At 44.2% G+C, this 18,277-nt stretch overlaps 1 protein-coding gene across 1 annotated transcript in view; it reads left to right on the plus strand.

Annotated features, from left to right (window-relative positions):
* Positions 1–4,186: 4,186 nt before the first annotated feature.
* The window catches only part of Klhl7 (kelch like family member 7), a 43,977-nt gene continuing 29,886 nt past the window's right edge, over positions 4,187–18,277 (plus strand). Inside the window, exons 1-4 of the mRNA XM_051152148.1 lie at positions 4,187–4,533; positions 14,056–14,158; positions 14,857–14,950; positions 15,341–15,465. Coding sequence (XP_051008105.1) covers positions 4,414–4,533; positions 14,056–14,158; positions 14,857–14,950; positions 15,341–15,465 — 442 coding nt within the window. The 5' untranslated portion in view covers positions 4,187–4,413. The remainder of the gene's footprint in view (positions 4,534–14,055; positions 14,159–14,856; positions 14,951–15,340; positions 15,466–18,277) is intronic.

Consider the following 18,277-nt stretch of genomic DNA (forward strand, 5'->3'; position numbering starts at 1 on the left):
TCAAATAGGTTCACGCAATAGGCACTGCCAAACTCCAAACCTGAAATACATGTGGGATTTTCTCCAAGGAGCTGATTTTTTTTTTAAAGATATGTCCCAAAGTTGTTGGGAAAGGCTATCATTTGCATAAATCCAGTGAGACAGACCATTCATGCAAGGGGTCAGAAAAAGCAGATTTGGGCTGGAGAGTTGGCTCCATGGTTAAGAATACTTACCGCTCTTGCAGAAGGCAGTGGGTCAATTCCAGCACCCACATGGAGCTTACGCCATCGGTTAACTCCAGTCCAGGGGCTCTGAAGCCTCCTTCTAATCTTTGAGGGCACTAGGCAGGCACGTGGCGCACATACTTACATGGAGGCAAAATATTAATACACATAAAATAAAATAAATCTTTTAAAGATATATTTTATAAAAAGAAAAAGAAAACAGATTTATTTCTTACAGACAGGCAGCAAAAACAGCAGCCTAAGAGCCATGTCTCCTCTGAGGCCCAGGGAAGCAGCCCAGGCAGATGGTGTCGCGTCTGTTCCTGCCCCATATGCCATATGCCATTACGGTGGGAAAACTACGAAAACACTCTGTAGACACTCTTTTTTTTTTTTTTAAACTACTTTTATTTAGAGGTATTGAAGCCTCTACCTCCCTTCCACCAAGTCTTTATAACCCTGGCAAAGAGAAAAAAGGTTAGGGAGAGGGAGTGCAGACCCCTTTACTTCTCTCAGCTGTTTAGGGTCAATTGGGTTCTTTGGGGACAATACCGATCTCCGATCTCCGTCAACAGCAAACGCAAGCAGTCTCCTCTGAGCCACTGTGCTGAAACATTTCCCTCCGTCTATTTCCAAGCCGTCACGGCATCCGGCTCTGGTCTCTCCAAACTGCTACATGCCACATACCACCACCACAAGCCACCTCTCTCCCTCTTCTCCCTCTTCTCCCTCTTCTCCCTCTTCTCCCTCCTCTCCCCCTCCCCCTCCCCCCTCTCACAACTCTCCTATTTATCTTCCACAGAGTCCTAGACCACGCCCCTCTCCGTGCTGCAGGATGCAGGCTGTTACCTGCTGGAGAAGACCAAACCCCTGCATGAGGCAACCGGCATCCATCATCTGCCAATAAACTGAAGCCCAAACTAAAATCGCACACTTGGGATTAAAGCAAAAACATATTTACATAACATAACCGAGTTTACAAAGGAACCAAACCTTCCCTTACATCCCTCTGCTGTAGGATTTATTTATGATCTAGGTATTACTGGGGTCCTAGGGATCAAGCCCTGTAGGTCACCCCATTCTGGGGCAAGGAGGACATAACCAGAACTGTTGTAAACATTACTTCCCTGTGTCAGGATGTTGCATTATGCCATTACTGTGAGAACTATAAGCATGAAGGGCGGGGCAGGGTTGGCCAAACCCATTTGGACACCTACCTGTTGTGCAGGTGTGTTGCCAAGGATCCAACTCCAGAAGGATGGGCAAAGAAGAAGGCTTATGAGATTAGCATTTTGGTGCATACATTTGGGGAAATTATTGGTTGAATAATTCTAATTGATACTCAGCAAAGCAATACTAAGCACCTTGGGATTTTTAGCATTTTTTTTAATGTTACTGATTCTTTGTGAATTTTACATCATGCACCCCAGTCGCACTCATTGCCTTTTGTACCCATCCTCTGCCCTTACAGCCTCCTTCAAAGAAAACAAAAAATTAAAAAGAAAGAAAACAAAGCATAAAAAACATCTCATCATGGACGTTGCAATGTGTCATGGTGTGTCACACAGTATACCCTTTCCCCACACATCTTTACTTGCAAATGTTCATTGCAATGTATTAAAGTTATTATTGTTGTTGTTGTTGTTAGGTTTTTGAGACAGGATCTCTCTGTGTATAGCCTTGGCTGTCCCGGACTCGCTTTGTGGACCAGGCTGGCCTTGAACTCACAGGGATATGCCTGCCTCTGCCTCCCGAGTGCTGAGATTACAGGGATGCATCACCATGCCCGGCTTGTTAGAGTTATTTTAATAAAACTGTATTTGTTTCTCTTAGGGTCTTCCTTAACTCTGTTATCACACAAATAAATGAAATTCTTTTATATTCATTTAATAACAAGCTTCACAGCACAATAACTGAGCAGTGATTACTCTATTCTTAACCCTCTAAGCTAATTTGGCTTCCTCCCAGCATGCATCCCAGCAATACTTGCACTTTGAAGCTTTCCTGCTCCAGCTTCTCTTTCCTGATGTTTCCTGGACCTCTGTCTATTGCTGAATTGCCTACTTCCTCCTCCCCTGACTGGCAGGTTGTCCAGCCCTATCCTCCCCCATGCTTAGTGATTGGCTATAAGTGGCTTTATTGGCATATCAGGGGATAATTGGGGCGCAGGATTGCAACCAGATATGTGAGGTACAAAAATCAGTATTTCAATTACACAATAACATTATGCCTACAGCAATGAGCCATCGGTCTGGTTTGAGACCTCTGGCTTCTGCTACACTGTCAATACTGGATCCCCACTGGGACTCCTCTCAAATATCCTGTTGCTGCCTTGTGTCAAGGAAATCCTGAAGCTTTAGATCTGCAGGGTGGGTTTTATTTTACTGTAAAAGGAACTTTTGCCTTTTTCAGTTGGTTCCTTTTCCCGGCCTCCCGCCCCCCGGCCCCAAGATTACTGCCTCTGTCTGTTAACCTAGGCCTAGTCCTGGAAGCTTAGCCTCCATATAATCTAACCTAGGTCTAGAATGTTTTCAGCCTCTAAGGATTACTGCTTTGTAAACTCATTCTTTCTTGTTCTTCCTGAGCTCATAGCTGGCTAGTTCAGCTCAGATGTTCTGGCTCAAACTCCTCTCCCAGCTGATTTATTCAGCCTCTGAATTGCTCTGCTTTGGCTCAAACTAACTCTAGCAATCTGCTCTTATCTCCTGCCTCCTCATTCTCTGGCTCATTCAGGCTTTACCTGAGTGTTCTCTCTCTCTCTCTCTCTCTCTCTCTCTCTCTCTCTCTCTCTCTCTCTCTCTCTGCAACCTGGCTCCTCTTTCCCTCTTTCTCCCTCCTGTTCCCTCTCTCTTTCCCTCCCTCCCTCCCTCCTCCCTCCTCCCTCCCCTCCTCTCCTCCTCCTCCTCTCCTCCCCTTCCTCCTCTCTCTCTCTCTCTCTCCCTCTTTTGCTCTGCATTGCTCCTTAAGTAGCTTCCCTTTCTTCTTTTCTTCTCCTGAGAGTTGAGTGTATCCTATTCTGTCAAATCTTCCTCTGATTTATCATTCTTTCTGCCACTCAATAGACATCGCTTTCAAACATGGGTGCTTCCTCTACAAACTAACTTCGCCTTCATTGTTTGAGATTAAAGGCATGTACCACCACACCTGGGCCTAAACTTTCCTTTACCTGAAACTTGCTCTATACCAGACTGGCCTTGAACTCAAGTATATTTGTATTCCAGTTGGATCACAGAGACCTAGACGGTCTTTGGATGTGATCTCTTGCCAGAGCAGCCATATTCTGAATTAAAATTTTCTTTATATCTTACTATATTTTATTCTGATATATTTTTTTTAAATGAATGAATGAAAACCATTTTACATAAAACAGTCCTTTGGACATCTAAGTAGAAAACTGAGGCTATGTTCAAAGTTTTATTAGAAATAACGGTTTCAGACAGTCCTGTATATTCCTAAACAGCAAAATAAAAAACTCTAGTTATGAAACTCGTTTCCATGAGTTCTAGGATTGAGCTCAGTGTCCCAGTAGAGCTCCGTGGGAAGCAGGGCCTGCCTCTGACTCCAGTGCTGGGATTAAAGGCTTTGGCCTATTAACCAGGCAGGATGTCGCGCTAAAGAGTCATCGATTGGACTGGGTTCTGGCTTTCTGAATCCCAAACAAGTCATTCTAGTGCTTGGCATAAATGAGCTTTTGCCTTGCAGCGTGCAATTTTCATTGAACAGTTACTGAGCACCTACAATATGGCCCACTCCGACCCTGCTCTCGAGGAGCTTATGGCATGGGGAGATGGCTTGATATGTTTTATCATACAATCAACCAAAATTGGTCATCACGAAATCGGGAACTCGGCCTTTGGCGGAAGAAAGGCACACGTGACCTCGGATCAGGCCGCCCTAGCCAGTGGAGGTACCCACGCAGGGCGCGACGCAGCCCGTTGCTCGGGTGTCGCGGGGCTGTGACGCACGGCCACGCCCCCTCCTACTCCTCAAAGCGCCCCCACCTCCTCCGGAGCAGTGCGCATGCCAGGGACTCCGGTAGCCCGCAACCGTGGCCGAGCTGTCTCCGCCTCGCCAGCGCTCGTCTGCGGCGCCCCGACCCCCTTTGGCGCTCCCGCAGTTCCCCGCACTCCGCAGCCGAAGCCGTGCTCCCGACGGCCGCGGGTGGCGGGCAAACCCTCGCCGCGAGCGCGCGGAGGGCAAGAAGAGGATGGCCACCTCCGGCGTGGAGAAGAGTAGCAAGAAGAAAACGGAGAAGAAACTCGCGGCTCGGGAAGAAGCCAAGCTGCTGGCTGGTTTCATGGGCGTCATGAACAACATGAGGAAGCAGGTGCGGCCGGTGCGGTGCAGCGGCCGGTGCGGTGCAGAAGGCCGCGGGGCAGGGTGGGCCGGCCGGGCTTGGCGTCTTGGCGGCCTGCAGGCCTGCTCCGCCACGGGGCTTCCGAGGCCCATTCGGCGGGGACTCCTGCGGGAGGTCGTCGCGCAGCGGCTCGGGGAGCCTTCGGTTTGCGGGCGGTTACGGTGCCGTGAGATCTGCAGCTGTCAGAGGGAGGCTCCCCTCCCCGCCGCCCGTGTCGCCTAAATGGCACTACTTGACAGATCCTCCCACACCTGCTCAGTTAGGGCAAAAACAGTCCCCGGGAAAAGGCCATTTTCTAAGGGCTCTGGGCGCCACTGTGGCCAAGAGGATTTCTTTTGTTCTCTTTTGTTTTGATTTGCGGTTCATTTGTGAAACTGCAGCACGTCGTCAAAGGTGGGCTGTGAAAGGCGCGCTTTAACGGTGGAGACGGTAGCTGGTTTTTTGTTTTTTGTTTTGTTTTTGTTTTGTTTTTAATTCACTAGATTATAACCTCTAATGACCGGTAAGCATGGGAACGCCACTTGGTTGGTTTTTGGTTCCCCGAGAACACACACGGAAGGAGGGTCTAGGAGTATTTGAGTTTGATGACTCTCTGATCCTGTTTTTCAAAAGGACAAAGCACTAAGTAAGCTCGAGTGATGGAAAAACCTAAGTCGCCTCTCTGGCGCTTTTGCTGTGAGTATGGACAGCAGAAGAATTTAAGATTTATTTAGGAAGATACCAACTCCCGATTTCCTCAGGCAGACACTGGTCGCCCCAACCTGCGCTTTGTTCCCACCTGGCACAGTGCTCCTGTGCGGTGGATACGATGTTCCAGAAAAGCCTCTTAGATCATTTCCTGGCTTTTATGCTGAAATAGCGGTAAATGGCTGAGTTCATTATTTAAAATATATCTCTTTTCAAATTCATGTTCGTTTCATGTAACCCATTTTGTGGGCTACAGAATTGATGGTTTGAGATTGCAGGTGTCTTTAATCTGATGTGTGCCTATAGTGGCAATTAAACCAAGCTCACTGGTGCTTAAACTTGTTTAAACTCATGCTGGTGTACTCCCACCCTCCCAAACCCTGTCGTCCGTGGCCTGAAGCTTTGTAAAGCATTACCTCATTCCTTAAATCGACAGGCTACAACTAAGCCACAGCATCAGGTGGTAACTTGAGGAGATTGTATGGCTCTGCACGTTTAGTTCTTTGATTTTAAAGTTGATTCCTATTTCTTAGACTTAGCTTTAGACTATTGTGGCATCTTTTTTATTGTTAAAATAGAAATACAGTTATTAGAGTTACTGAAAAATCAAGGTTATGCTACTGAATACAAAGAAGAATATGGCTACTTGGTGAGCGCTTGGGGATCTGACCCTTCTACTGTGGCTAATTTAATCTGCCTGATTTTTTTTTTTTTTTTTTTTTTTTTTTAATCATTGAGTTGGGTGCAATTATCAACTTCGTGGAATTTCACATTTTTAAATTCCACATTTGTAATAATATCTTGATTTTCATTGTTTGGTTTTGTTGGGCTATTACAGATCCCTATAGCATTTTAATCACCCAATGGATTCCTGTATCTTTGTCTTAGTTAAGGTTTTATTGCCAGGTTCTGCTGCTTTGCTGCTTGCTGGGCCTGGAACATGGCCACCTAGTTCAAATACATCCTCACCAGCTTTCTCTTGTCCATGGTTTCCTTTACTGCCTCGGCTTGGCTGTCCTGGAACTTGATCTGTAGATCTGGATGGCCTTGAACTCAAGAGATCTGTTTGCCTCTGCCTCCTGGGTGCTAGAACTAAAGGTGTGTGCCACTATGCCTGGCCTTAAACTTTTCTTTAACTCCTTTTCACAAGTTGGAAGTTTAATTGGGTACAGCTTTGCCTGTTGGCATATAAGCAGCCTGTCCCCTGGGTTGCTTAGCAACCTCTGACATCACCTGCCTGCCACTAGGTATGCGAGGGGCCCAGGATATAAAAAGGGTTGACCTGTTATCTTCCCTCTCTCTTACTTTGCTGCCTCTGCCTCCCTCCTTCTCCCCTTGTGTTTCTGAGTTTCCCCTTGGGGCAACACTCCCCTCTTCCCTCTCTCTTTTCATCCTTTCTGCAGTAAATCTCATACCATATGTGTTGTGTGGCACATATTTCATATTTAGCATTGCCCTGAGGTCACCACTCCCTTTATTAGATTTAGGATCATGCTTCTTAAACTTTAGGCGGTTTGAAGTTTTTATCTCCTTGATCACAAGGACCATTACGCTTCTTCGTGCCCCTTTTCTCCTCAAACTACATTTTGTATTTTTTCTTGCTCAGCTTCCTCCTTTTCATTATAGAGCTGCATAAGAGTGGCCACTAATAACCACACAGTCAATACTAGGCTATTTTGAAATCTCTGCTAAAGCTGTTGATGCCTAACTTTTTGGTTTAGCAACAGGCAGATTTTTGGACAATGGCAGAAAGCCGCTACAGTCTTCACTAAAATATCACAAGCGTGGTCTCTAGCCCACACACTAGTATTATTCTCTCTGGAGCCAGATGAGCTGGGCCCCACAGTTCAAACCACCCTACTATGTTCCATGCTCCTGCTAGGATGGCTCATTAAGCTCTACTTAAAGCATTCAACTGCTTTCTGGATCCAAAATCCTAAAGTCCATATTCCTCCTAACAAAAGCATGGTCTGGCCTATCATAATACCCAGGCCCTGGTTCTGACTTCTCTTTTAGGGCCATTGGAGTCTGAGGATTTGGGAAATAATCCACTATGAAAACCAAACCATGTCACAGGGGTGGAACAGGGCAACTTTTTAAAGCAAAAACCAAAACAAAACCAAAAAAGCCCATAAATAAGATTGGAGGTTGAGGCATCCAATCAGATACATTGTATGTTCCAACATATTTCACTCCTGGCATCTTAAGGGGAATCACACCTGGTATCTTAAGGAGAATCACTCCTGGTATCTTAAGTGGGCATCTATGTCAGGTGTCTCAGATGGCTTCTTGATAGCTTGGCCTAACTCAAGCCAGTCAGAGCTCATTCAGCTGCTGCTAGGTCGTGGCCCCGGCTGGGTGGTAACCAACAAAGCATAGGGTGAGACGTTATGGTTAGATGCGTCAGGAACATTTGACTCTGGAGCTGTTTCTAGGATTGGAGCTGTTTGTGGGAATCTAGCTTAGTACCAGATGAAGACTATACACAAGATGGAGTCTCTGTAGCTAAGGCGTTCTGCCCACCCAAGAGTTACATTGCTATGAAGAGACACCATGACCACGCCAACTCATATAAAGGAAAACACTAAATTAAGCCTGGCTTACAGTTTCAAAGGTTTAGTCAATTATCAGAATGGCGAAAAGCATGGCAGCGTGCAGGCAGATATGGTGCCTCTTTGTCCCCAACTTTACACAGGTATTTCTGACCAAAATGCAATTACTGTAAACCTGGCTTAAAGTAGCCTACTTCTCTGTCCCACAGCCTGAATGCTGGAATGCCTTGAAATTTCCTCTGCTAGATTAAATTCAGTTTCCTAGGGGAGATCAGGGCACAAACAAAATACAGACAACATCTTTGCCACATGGTAACGCAGAATCCTTGTTCCAATCCTTTGCCTCTGCATTTCTATTGGCATTCTGCCCTTCGAGCAGAAACCTTAGCAACAAATCTAGGGCCTCTCTAGCTGCATCTCCAGTCTCTTCCGGGCTTTCCATAGACTTGCTGCAAAGGTTTCCAGATGATGTGGTCAGGTTGGTTACAGCAGCGATCCCACTTCTGGCACCAGCTTTCTGTTTGCAGTTTCTGCTGTAGTTTTCATAGCTGTGAAAAAAAAATACTTGAACAAAGCAACCTGAAGGCAGACAGTGGGGTCTGGGCTGGAGAGAGTTCATTCAAGTTTGGTTGGGCCCGTGTGCTAGGCAGAACATTGGGCCTAGGAAAGCACAGGTCCCAGACAAGATGAGACCAAGGACACGATTATCCCCACCTCCACCACCAAAGTGTGGACCTGTCTCCAGTGGCCTACTTCTACTTGGCCTTATTTCTAAAATTCTTACCTAATCCCCTAAAATAGTGGTGCCGTTTACAGCCACGCCGTCCAGGCTTGGACCTTTTGGAGGTATACTTCACATCTAAGCTGTAATGCTGTCTAAGGTCAGTACTGCTTTTGAGGCTTTGACTTCCTTGATCCTAACTTGTGAAAAGGTAGGTTCTTAACCCATCTATGCTCAACACCTTTAACTTCTCTTATTCTGTCAGCATTTAAACAAGTTTTAACTTCTAGCTTTTTAGTCAACCAGCAAACACCAGTTCTCAGCCTTAACAGTCCCCTCTAAATAACCTTTTATTGTTGACCGTCATAGTTGAGCACGTTTTCACTGTCCTTTTTACTTACATTCATATACTGTCCTGTTGCAGTCTGGCTTCCTAACTTGTTCATCCAAATGGATATTTACTGAGAGCCCGCTATGTACAGAGATTTTGCTGGATTTTAGGACCACAGTAGTAAGCAGGCCTAATGGGCCCCTTTCTTTACAGTTCATTAACTAGAAGCTACACAGACAGATGGAAACCTGCAGCAGTGGGGGTATTATTCTTAAGAGTATAACATATTGACCGTCAGGACAGGTCTCTAAGCAAGTGATACTGGAGAGCTAACGGAAGAACCCAGGTACCAGAAACAATGTGCTTATGCTGAAAACCGACTTTACTTTAAAATGTGAGGCTCTGGTTAGAGTCCAGTTTGTGTGGACTATAGAAGAGGAGTGAACGTAGTGTGTGATGACACTGACGAGCTGCTTATGTGCTGCTGTGTAAGTTAGTGTTGGCCTGGTTTTCTTTCTTTTTTTTTTTTTTTTTTTTGGTTTTTCGAGACAGGGTTTCTCTGTGTAGCCTTGGCCATCCTGGACGCACTTTGTAGACCAGACTGGTCTCGAACTCACAGTGATCCGCCTGCCTCTGCCTCCCGAGTGCTGGGATTAAAGGCGTGCGCCACCACGCCCGGCTTTGGCCTGGTTTTCTTTTCTTTCTTTTTCTTTTTGTTTTGTTTTTTTCAAGACAGGGTTTCTCTGTTACACAGAGCACTGACTGTCCTGGACTCACTTTGTAGACCAGGCTGGCCTCCAATTTGCCAAGATCCGCCTACCTCTGCCTCCCAAGTGCTGGGATTAAAGGTGTGTGCCACTACACCCTACTACCTGGTTTCTTTTTTAAAAGATTTTTAAATTTAAGTTACTGAATTAAGAGAGATTGCTGGCAAGGATTATAATTTGTGTTTTCAGATATGGTTCATTTGGGTTGTCAACAGTACAATCAGTTGGTGAGTCTGCGTGGTTGTAGGTTACAAATGTGAATGGATTAGTTATCATTCTACAGAAGATAACTTCTTCACTGATGGCGTGGCAGTCTTAAGAATCTTGGTAGGTCCTTATCCAGAGTCTCTTCAGACTTACTGTAATTTCCTTGAGTTTGTCTTCATTAAATCCACTGCTTTCATTTGCACGGACACTTTGTTTATATTTCAGTACCCTTGAAATGCTTTCTTTAAAAGGATGGCTCTAAACTGTACTCAAGTGGCCTCTTAGCCATCCTAGTTACATTTTTATGTTTCCTAATAGTTTATGCTCAGAGAACAAATCTGAACTGTGATCCTGCAGACACTGTCCTCGGGCAGCTGTTCCCTGCACAGCAGCTCCACAGTCTGTGCCCCCTGGGGAACCACTACTCCATTTTCCCTGCTGCTAAAAGTACTATACCATGTTAATACCAATCAGAACAGCAACAAAAATGCAACCTGAGGTTTGAAGGGGGATTCAAACCATAGCAGCCTCGCAAAACCTGTGCTAGTTATTAAATATTCAAATGCTGAGAACAAACGCAAAACTATCATATGGGAGGCAATGAGCAGAAGGAAATTTTTTTTCTTCTTATATTTAACCAGTCAGTATGTATTGGCGAGTATTTTTTGTTGTTGCTTTGTTGAGTATGCTGGCTGGTTTTGTGTCAATTTTGACACTAGAATCATCAGAGAGGAAGGAGTCTCAGTTGAGGAATTGCCTCCATGAGATCCAACTATAAGGCACTTTTTAAATTAGTGATCAGTGTGGGAGGGCCTTACCCCATCATGGGTGGGGCCACCCTGGGCTGGTGGTCCTGGGTTCTAGAAGAGAGCAGGCTGAGCAAGCCATGGGGAGCAAGCCAGTGAGTAGCACCCTCTATGGCCTCTGCATCAGCTCCTGCCTCCAGGTTCCATCCTTGCTTGAGTTTCTGTCCTGACTTCCTCCAGTGATGGACTGTGGTCTGAGAGTGTAAGTTGAATAAACCCTTTCCTCCCCAACTTGAGTTTTGGTTATGATGTTTTCACTGTAGCAGTAGAACCCTAAGACACTGAACTTTCTGGTTTCTTTTTGTTTTACATTTCTCGCTCCCCAGCTCAGCTGGGACTCATCATACCCTGCAGACGCGGGCCTCTGTCTTGGTGATGCTCTTCTTTGTGATTGGTAGTGTCATATTACCAATCTCCTTTTGATGCATCAGTTTATTGCAGCAAATTAACTGTGTCACTGGGAAACATGATTCCTCCCACTGCACCCTACAGGTGTGACAGTAATCCAGCTGCACATCCAGAAGCCACCAGTAGACAGAGTTCATCCTACTTAAAAGGCCTTTTTGTGGAAATGGGTTTAATAATAATAATAATAATAATAATAATAACAACAACAACAACGATAATAATAACAATAACAATATTATTATTATTTTTAGTTATCCCTGTGTTTTGTGAAAACTCCCATCAGTGGCCAGAAGTCCATCCCTTGTGAGAGAGAGCTCTGTTACCTGATACATCTAGTTTGCTTGCTGTTCTGTTTTCCTTTCCAATTCCTGCCTGCTCCCTCCTGCTTCCTGCCTGCTCCCTCCTGTTTCCTGCCTGCTTCCAAACGATGGAACTAGCTCCTTTTGGTGCTGACTAGTTTGGTTTTGCACATTGTGTACTTTGGTATGGCCTGTGGAAAATCACCTGAGGACTGTACTCGTTCTACGCCTTTTCCATATAAGATCAGACAATGAACCTTTGAAAGGTCTGCACTCTGGAGGTAACAGTAGCTTCCCAGGCTATCAGTCTGCATAAGATTCTAAGCACTGGCTCACAAAACCTACTAACAAATCTTGAAATAAACTGTAAAATTGACATTTTGCTTATCTTTTAGTCTGCTTTTAGAGGCTCATTTTCCCCCTAAGCATTAGCATCTTACTTTGATTTTTATTTACAAAATAAAGTAGGATTGGTAGAATGGCTTAATGGGTAAGGGCACTTGCTGTGAAAGCAAAAGGACCCGATTTCAAATTCCCAGCACCGACAGAAAAGCCAGACATGGTCAAATATGTTTGTAACCCCAGCGGAGGATGGAGAGAGTCAGGCCCTGAGAGCTCACTCACTGGTTAACCAGCCTAACCAAAATAGCAAACTAGGTTCATTGAGAAAGTCTGTCTCAAAAAAGTTAGGTGGAAAATGAGGACGGGAGGGAGAAGATACCTGACATCTTTCTCTGGCCTCTGTGTGCACAGGCATGAGCGCGCATGCATGTGCGTGTAATAGGAATGTCAGGTTCTCAAAAACTGTCTTAGTAAAATACGTGTTATTTAGAAAAATACTTAAAATTTGTAAAACTTCTATCTACTAAGCTAGTAGACTATTATAGATTTGTAACAAGATTTAAAAACCACTTAGTATAGGGCTGGAAAGATGTCTCAGTTGAAGACCCAGGTTAAATCCCCAGCACATTCATGGCATCTTAAAACCTACCCAATCCCTGGAGACTGACCCCCTCATATGTCATGTGATACACACACACACACACACACACACACACACACACACCTTGAAGCAAAACCCTGATACACATAAAATTTTTAATTTTAAAAAGAGAATAACTTAGAATATGCTGCTTGTCTCTTACTTCCAAGTGGTTAGAACATTGGTTGCAAATGGTAGAGCACCAAATTTCCTGTGAGCTCTATACATAATATCTTTAGCTTTATTATGAATAAATTTTTGATGCCCCCAAAAGACTCTCTTTTTCTTTAAAAGTCATTTATAAGATAACTCTTTGACATTTTTCAGTTTTTCTTTTCTTTTTTTCTCTTTTCTCTTTCCAGCAGTTTAAGTTATTGCAGGTGTACCTGTTGTGCTCTTTTTAAACTATTTTACTGGGGTTCTTATACCTCTACCTCCCTTCCACCACCACCCCGCCCCAACACTAGGTAGGAGAGAAAGAAGGTTAGAGGGGAGAGGGGGCAGAGTTCTCTTTAGCTACTTTTGGCTGTTTGGGGTCATGAGGTTCTTTGGAGCAATACCAATCTCAGTCATCAGGATATCCAGCAGTCCAGTGAACCAGCAGCCTTCTTCCTCCTCAGACCATCTCCTTGAAGTGCCCACCCCCTCCCATCTGTCTGTCTGTCTGCGTGCCCCCCCCCCTTCCCTCTCCCCTCTCTCTCAGCATCCCTTTTTGAAGTCTTCTCTCTGTCTCTGAGCTCTGGTATTTACACCTTCTTAGAGGCCTCAGAAAGTTTAAACTATCTGCAGCTGGCAAAGACCACGCCCCTCTCTGAGCCCCATGAGGCTGTTATTATCTGTAGACAAACTAAAAACAGTCCCATACTTGGGATTAAAGCAAAAAACATATTTATATACCATAACTGAATTTTTAAAGAAACCAAAACTTCCACTAAACCTACCTTCTTTCAGCAGCCTAGAGAGTCACTGCTGTTGTCTTGGTCAGAAGTTTCAGTTTAGAAATGGCTGCTGTCCAGCCTCTGTCAGAAGGGTGTTTGTGAGCAGAGCTATCTAAGGAGACATTACTGGGGGGAAGAGCTATTTAAGGAATGATTACATGCTGGGGAGGGGGAGCAAGGGTGGGGGAGCAAGAGTGGGGGCAGTCATCTTATTTTTCTTTGTGTATTCTGAATCCATTCTGTTTCCCCCTAGGGCTATAACAGCTACTTTTTTGGGTAATGTGCCCTATACTCTGGATTTTACCAAGCATTGGTAAAATATGGTTACATGGCAGTGATTGAAACATTATCCTTTGCATATACCATCATATCATTTAATTCCTCCCTTCCCTGCCGAAAGCTAGCAATAAAGGCCTTGGAATTTATGCCAGGAAAAAAGTTTTGGCTTCCCTGAAGGATTAGTAGACTATTTTCTTTTGAGGACAAAAGCGACATAGGATGTCCTTATGTAGCCCAGACTGGCTTCTCCTCAACTGTGCACGTCACTCAAAGCTCAGGAAATTTGCTTTAATGATACACTAATTTATGTTTCTCTTGACTGTTGGGAGGTATAGTACCAAATTTTGATATTGTCTGACAGCAACTCTGGAAGTCTGATAAATACATTCTAATGTGAGTGTGGAAAGGCTATTAGCCCGCAATTGGTGTGGGCAGTACAGCATTTGTTCAGTTCCTGCTTTGTTGTACTTAGTACTGCTGAACTGGAACCAGTGAGCTCTTTCTCTTTTTACTAGAGAACATTATGTGATGTGATCCTCATGGTCCAGGAAAGAAAGATACCTGCTCACCGTGTTGTCCTTGCTGCAGCCAGCCACTTCTTCAACTTAATGTTCACAAGTGAGTATTTTCAGGTAAAACCTATTCGGTTTTTTCCATGAGAATTAGGTAGTCTAAATACAAAATATTTTTCTAGTTTTTAAAGCTTTTTAGAACCTAAGGCTATAGAACAATAAAGAGAATGCAAGTGGGTATGATGATGATCAAGATGTCTTTGATGGGAAAGATAATTTCTGCCTGAATGTTCAGAGTTTCTTTTTTACTTCACCTGAGGTAGAAAAAAATGAGACACACTGGAGTAGAAAGAACCCTTTCTTTTTAGCTGAGACCTAGAACCAAGTCTTGGTGACACTGTTCAGTTTTATTGGTTTTTGAGACAGGAGCTTGCTATGTAGCCACAGTGGGCTTAGAACTTTCAGTGATCCTCTTACCTCTGCCTCCCAAGTGCTGCTGAGAGTGGGGTGTACATAAAGACACCTGTTTCATTTTCTGTGATCTTAATTAAATAATGTATGTGCCTCATTTTTTGTCTTTGGTGTCCTTCCTACTCTGCAGATTTGGAGAGAATAAGAGAAGAGTGAGGCTGAATTATTTTAGGACCTGGGAGAAAATAAGATCTAATTTCATGTCTTTGTCATTTGCATATGAGGATGGTCTTAGCTCCTCCAGGGATCTCTGCCCGAGTGTGCTCTGTGTTGACTGCAGCCTCGCTGAAGCCCCTGGATGCTGCTGCCACTTATGGTTCTCTCTTCTTGCAGCTAACATGCTCGAATCTAAGTCCTTTGAAGTGGAACTCAAAGATGCTGAACCTGATATAATTGAACAACTGGTGGAATTTGCCTATACTGCTAGGTGAGTTAAGAATTATTTTGAGGCTGCTTGGTGGTGGTGCACACCTTTAATCCCAGCACTTAGGAAGCAGAGGCAGAGGCAGGTGGATTGCTGTGAGTTTGAGGCCAGCCTGGTCTACAAAGCGAGCCCAGGACAGCCAAGGCTACACAGAGGAACCCTGTCTCAAAAAGAAGAAGAAGGAGAAGGAGAATCATTTTATTTGGGTTGTAAAGTTGGGATCTGCCACAGAAAAGGATCATTGTAACAAACTGGTTTGTTCCTGATTCCTTAGAACAAAAAACTGTAATGGAGGAGTTGGAGGGATCATATGTCATAAGAGAGTATATTTCATAGTAATATTATTTCAGCAATAAAAACTTGTATGAAATTAATATTCCCTTTAACTTACAGAATTTCTGTGAATAGCAACAATGTCCAGTCTTTGTTAGATGCAGCGAATCAGTACCAGATTGAACCTGTGAAGAAAATGTGTGTTGATTTTTTGAAGGAACAAGTTGATGCTTCAAATTGTCTTGGTAAGAAATACCACATTCCTGGCTCTTTAAAAAAAAAATCCTGATTGTGTATTTAAATAAAGAAAAAAACATATTGGTAAGAATCTTCATTTAACTTTAAAGAATACTGTTCATTGAAATGTTTTAAAATTTAAAATTTAAACAGAACTTATAAAGAGACACATACTTGCCTTGGCAGCAGTGAGCTCAAATACTGTGTCACAATTTTCATAAATTAAAATGGCTTTTATAATTTTTCATTTATCGACGACAAGGAACAAGGGTTCCACCTAGCGTAATAGTGTCATATGAAAAGCATGGCCAGTTCTCTCACCGGGCTCATAATGTGCTAAGAAGATGGTTTATAACTCCCCTGAAGTCGTTTAGTCACTAGAGTCCTCTGTGCTGCTTGCTTAGACACCATGCAGTCTCTCCATCGTCAAACATGGTGCTTTGCACTAGGAACCAGAACCATCATAAATTAGGGGCTAGTTGAACTGCAGTAGCTCTTTGAAGCTATTGCCTCAAGTAAGTCATCCTTGAAAGAAGTGGAGAAAGTAATTCAGAATGTTCTAAGTTTAGAGTGGGTTTTACTGTGAGATGATCCTTAGTGGCAGTGAACAAAGACTCTATGCTGTGTTCCCACCCGTGCTGTAACTCAGGCTTTCGGGGAAGAGAAGGCTGGAGGTCCAGGACAGCAAGGAGGAAAAAGTAGAACCAAGGAAATAGAGAGGCCTGGAACTGAGTCAACACTAAGATTTCTGACTCAAGAGAAAAATGGAAGGATGTTAATGACAGGAAGATGAAGGCTAGGGCAGAGGGCTCCTGGGGATGCTTGGACCTCTTCTGTCCACCTTTCCTACACTTGGTTCCCTCGTGGCACTTTGTATTCCTACAGGCACACATACGGTGAGCCCTGGGAGAAAATCTTGGAAGGCTGTCAAAAGGAAACAGGATAATTGCAGAAAAGAATAAAAGTGAGGCTGGTCTGGTAGTCTGAAAAGGAGCTGCAGTTGATGGAGTAGGTGGAGTTGATGGAGTAGGTGGAGTTGATGGAGTAGGTGGAGTTGATGGAGTAGGTGGAGTTGATGGAGTAGGTGGAGTTGATGGAGTAGGTGGAGTTGATGGAGTAGGTGGAGTTGATCGAGTTGATGGAGTAGGTGGAGTTGATGGAGTAGGTGGAGTAGGTGGAGTTGATGGAGTAGGTGGAGTAGGTGGAGTTGATGGAGTAGGTGGAGTTGATGGAGTAGGTGGAGTTGATGGAGTAGGTGGAGTAGGTGGAGTTGATGGAGTAGGTGGAGTAGGTGGAGTTGATGGAGTAGGTGGCGTTGCTGGAGTAGGTGGCGTTGCGGAGTAGGTGGGCAGATAGCTATGGAAGTGAACATGTGATGAAACTTCTGTGTTAGCCATAGGGCAGCACACTAAAAACCCATATTAAGAAAGCAATACTGGTGCACACCTGTAATTCCAGCACTCAGGAGGCAAAGGCAGGAGGATCTCTGTGAGTTCGAGGCCAGCCTAGTCTACACAGTGAGTCCAGGACAGCCAGGGTTACACAGAGAAACCTTGCTTGAAAACAAACAAACCCAAACCAACCAAACAAACAAATAACAAGAAAGAAAGAAAAGAAATACTGCCTGCTATTTACAGTCCACAGGCACCCTCTGGACTGAGATTCCACTTCTGCACCATAGTTTTCAGCTCTGTTCATCTAGCTTTTATTTCTAATATTTAAAGTTGTTTCTCTTTATATGAATAAGTATTCTCACACTATTTATTTACAGAATGGATTTACCTTAAAAGGCATGTGGGGTGGGGAAGCAGGAAAGATGTCTCAGCAGTTAAGAGTACTTACTGTTGTTGCAGAGGACTTGGGTTTGGCTCCTAGCACCCATCCTGTCTGGAACTCTAGTTCCAGGGAATCCTTCACCGTCTCCTGGCCTCCTTGGGCTTCAAGCATGCACATTGTGCACATACACTTGCAGACAAACACACATACACCTAAACTATAAATAATTTTAAGGGATATTTTTGGAATAACTCCTTAGCCCTTTGAAGTTATTGGCATGTTTCAACTGTAAGCAAAAATGTCTTTTAAAAATGTAGTAGAGTTATTGGTAAAAAACAGTGTATGCAACCTAAGTTTTTGCTAAACATGTTTTGTGTTTTGTGCTTCCAAAAGGAACATATTGGCATTTGCCTACTTCCTGCTACCATTTTGTGTGGTTTCTATTTGTTTTTGTGGTGCTTAAGATTGAGCCCAGGGCCTTGTGCGTGTTAGGCAGGCATTTTGCTGCTAAGCTGCCATCACTGTTAGCAAAGCTGGGAGAGAAAGGATACCCCAGTCACATGGAAAGGAGCCTGATTCTGAGCCTAAGCCTAAGACAAAGACAATGACTTGAACTAGGCTTGATGGCTGAAGTGGGAGGATTGCCTGTAGCTCAAGGCCAGCCTGGGCTATAGTATGAGACCTTGTCTCAGAAAAAGGGACAGTGGTTCTGAGCCATTTTACCATCCCTCAGTAACTTGGTGGAGGTGGGATGAGAGGCCCTGCTTCTGTCTGCTTTCTCTGTGGGTCTGAGCTGTCAGTGCCATCCAGTTAAACTCCTGCCTAAGAATTCCTTTTGCTTCTCCACTGCTCAGAATGTCTTGACAATCTAAATTCCACGAGTGCTAAGCAAACCCATGGCAACTGATTGTACTGGGCAAAATTCAGTCAGCTGTGGTGATGCATACCTCTCTAATCCAGTTCTAAGAGAGTAGAGGCAGGCTCTAGACCAGCGTGGTTTAGATAGCTAGCCCACTATATAGTCCAGGGCTATAGTAAGACCTG

This window comes from Acomys russatus, chromosome 10 (assembly GCF_903995435.1).
Source record: "Acomys russatus chromosome 10, mAcoRus1.1, whole genome shotgun sequence".
Lineage (NCBI taxonomy): Eukaryota > Metazoa > Chordata > Mammalia > Rodentia > Muridae > Acomys > Acomys russatus.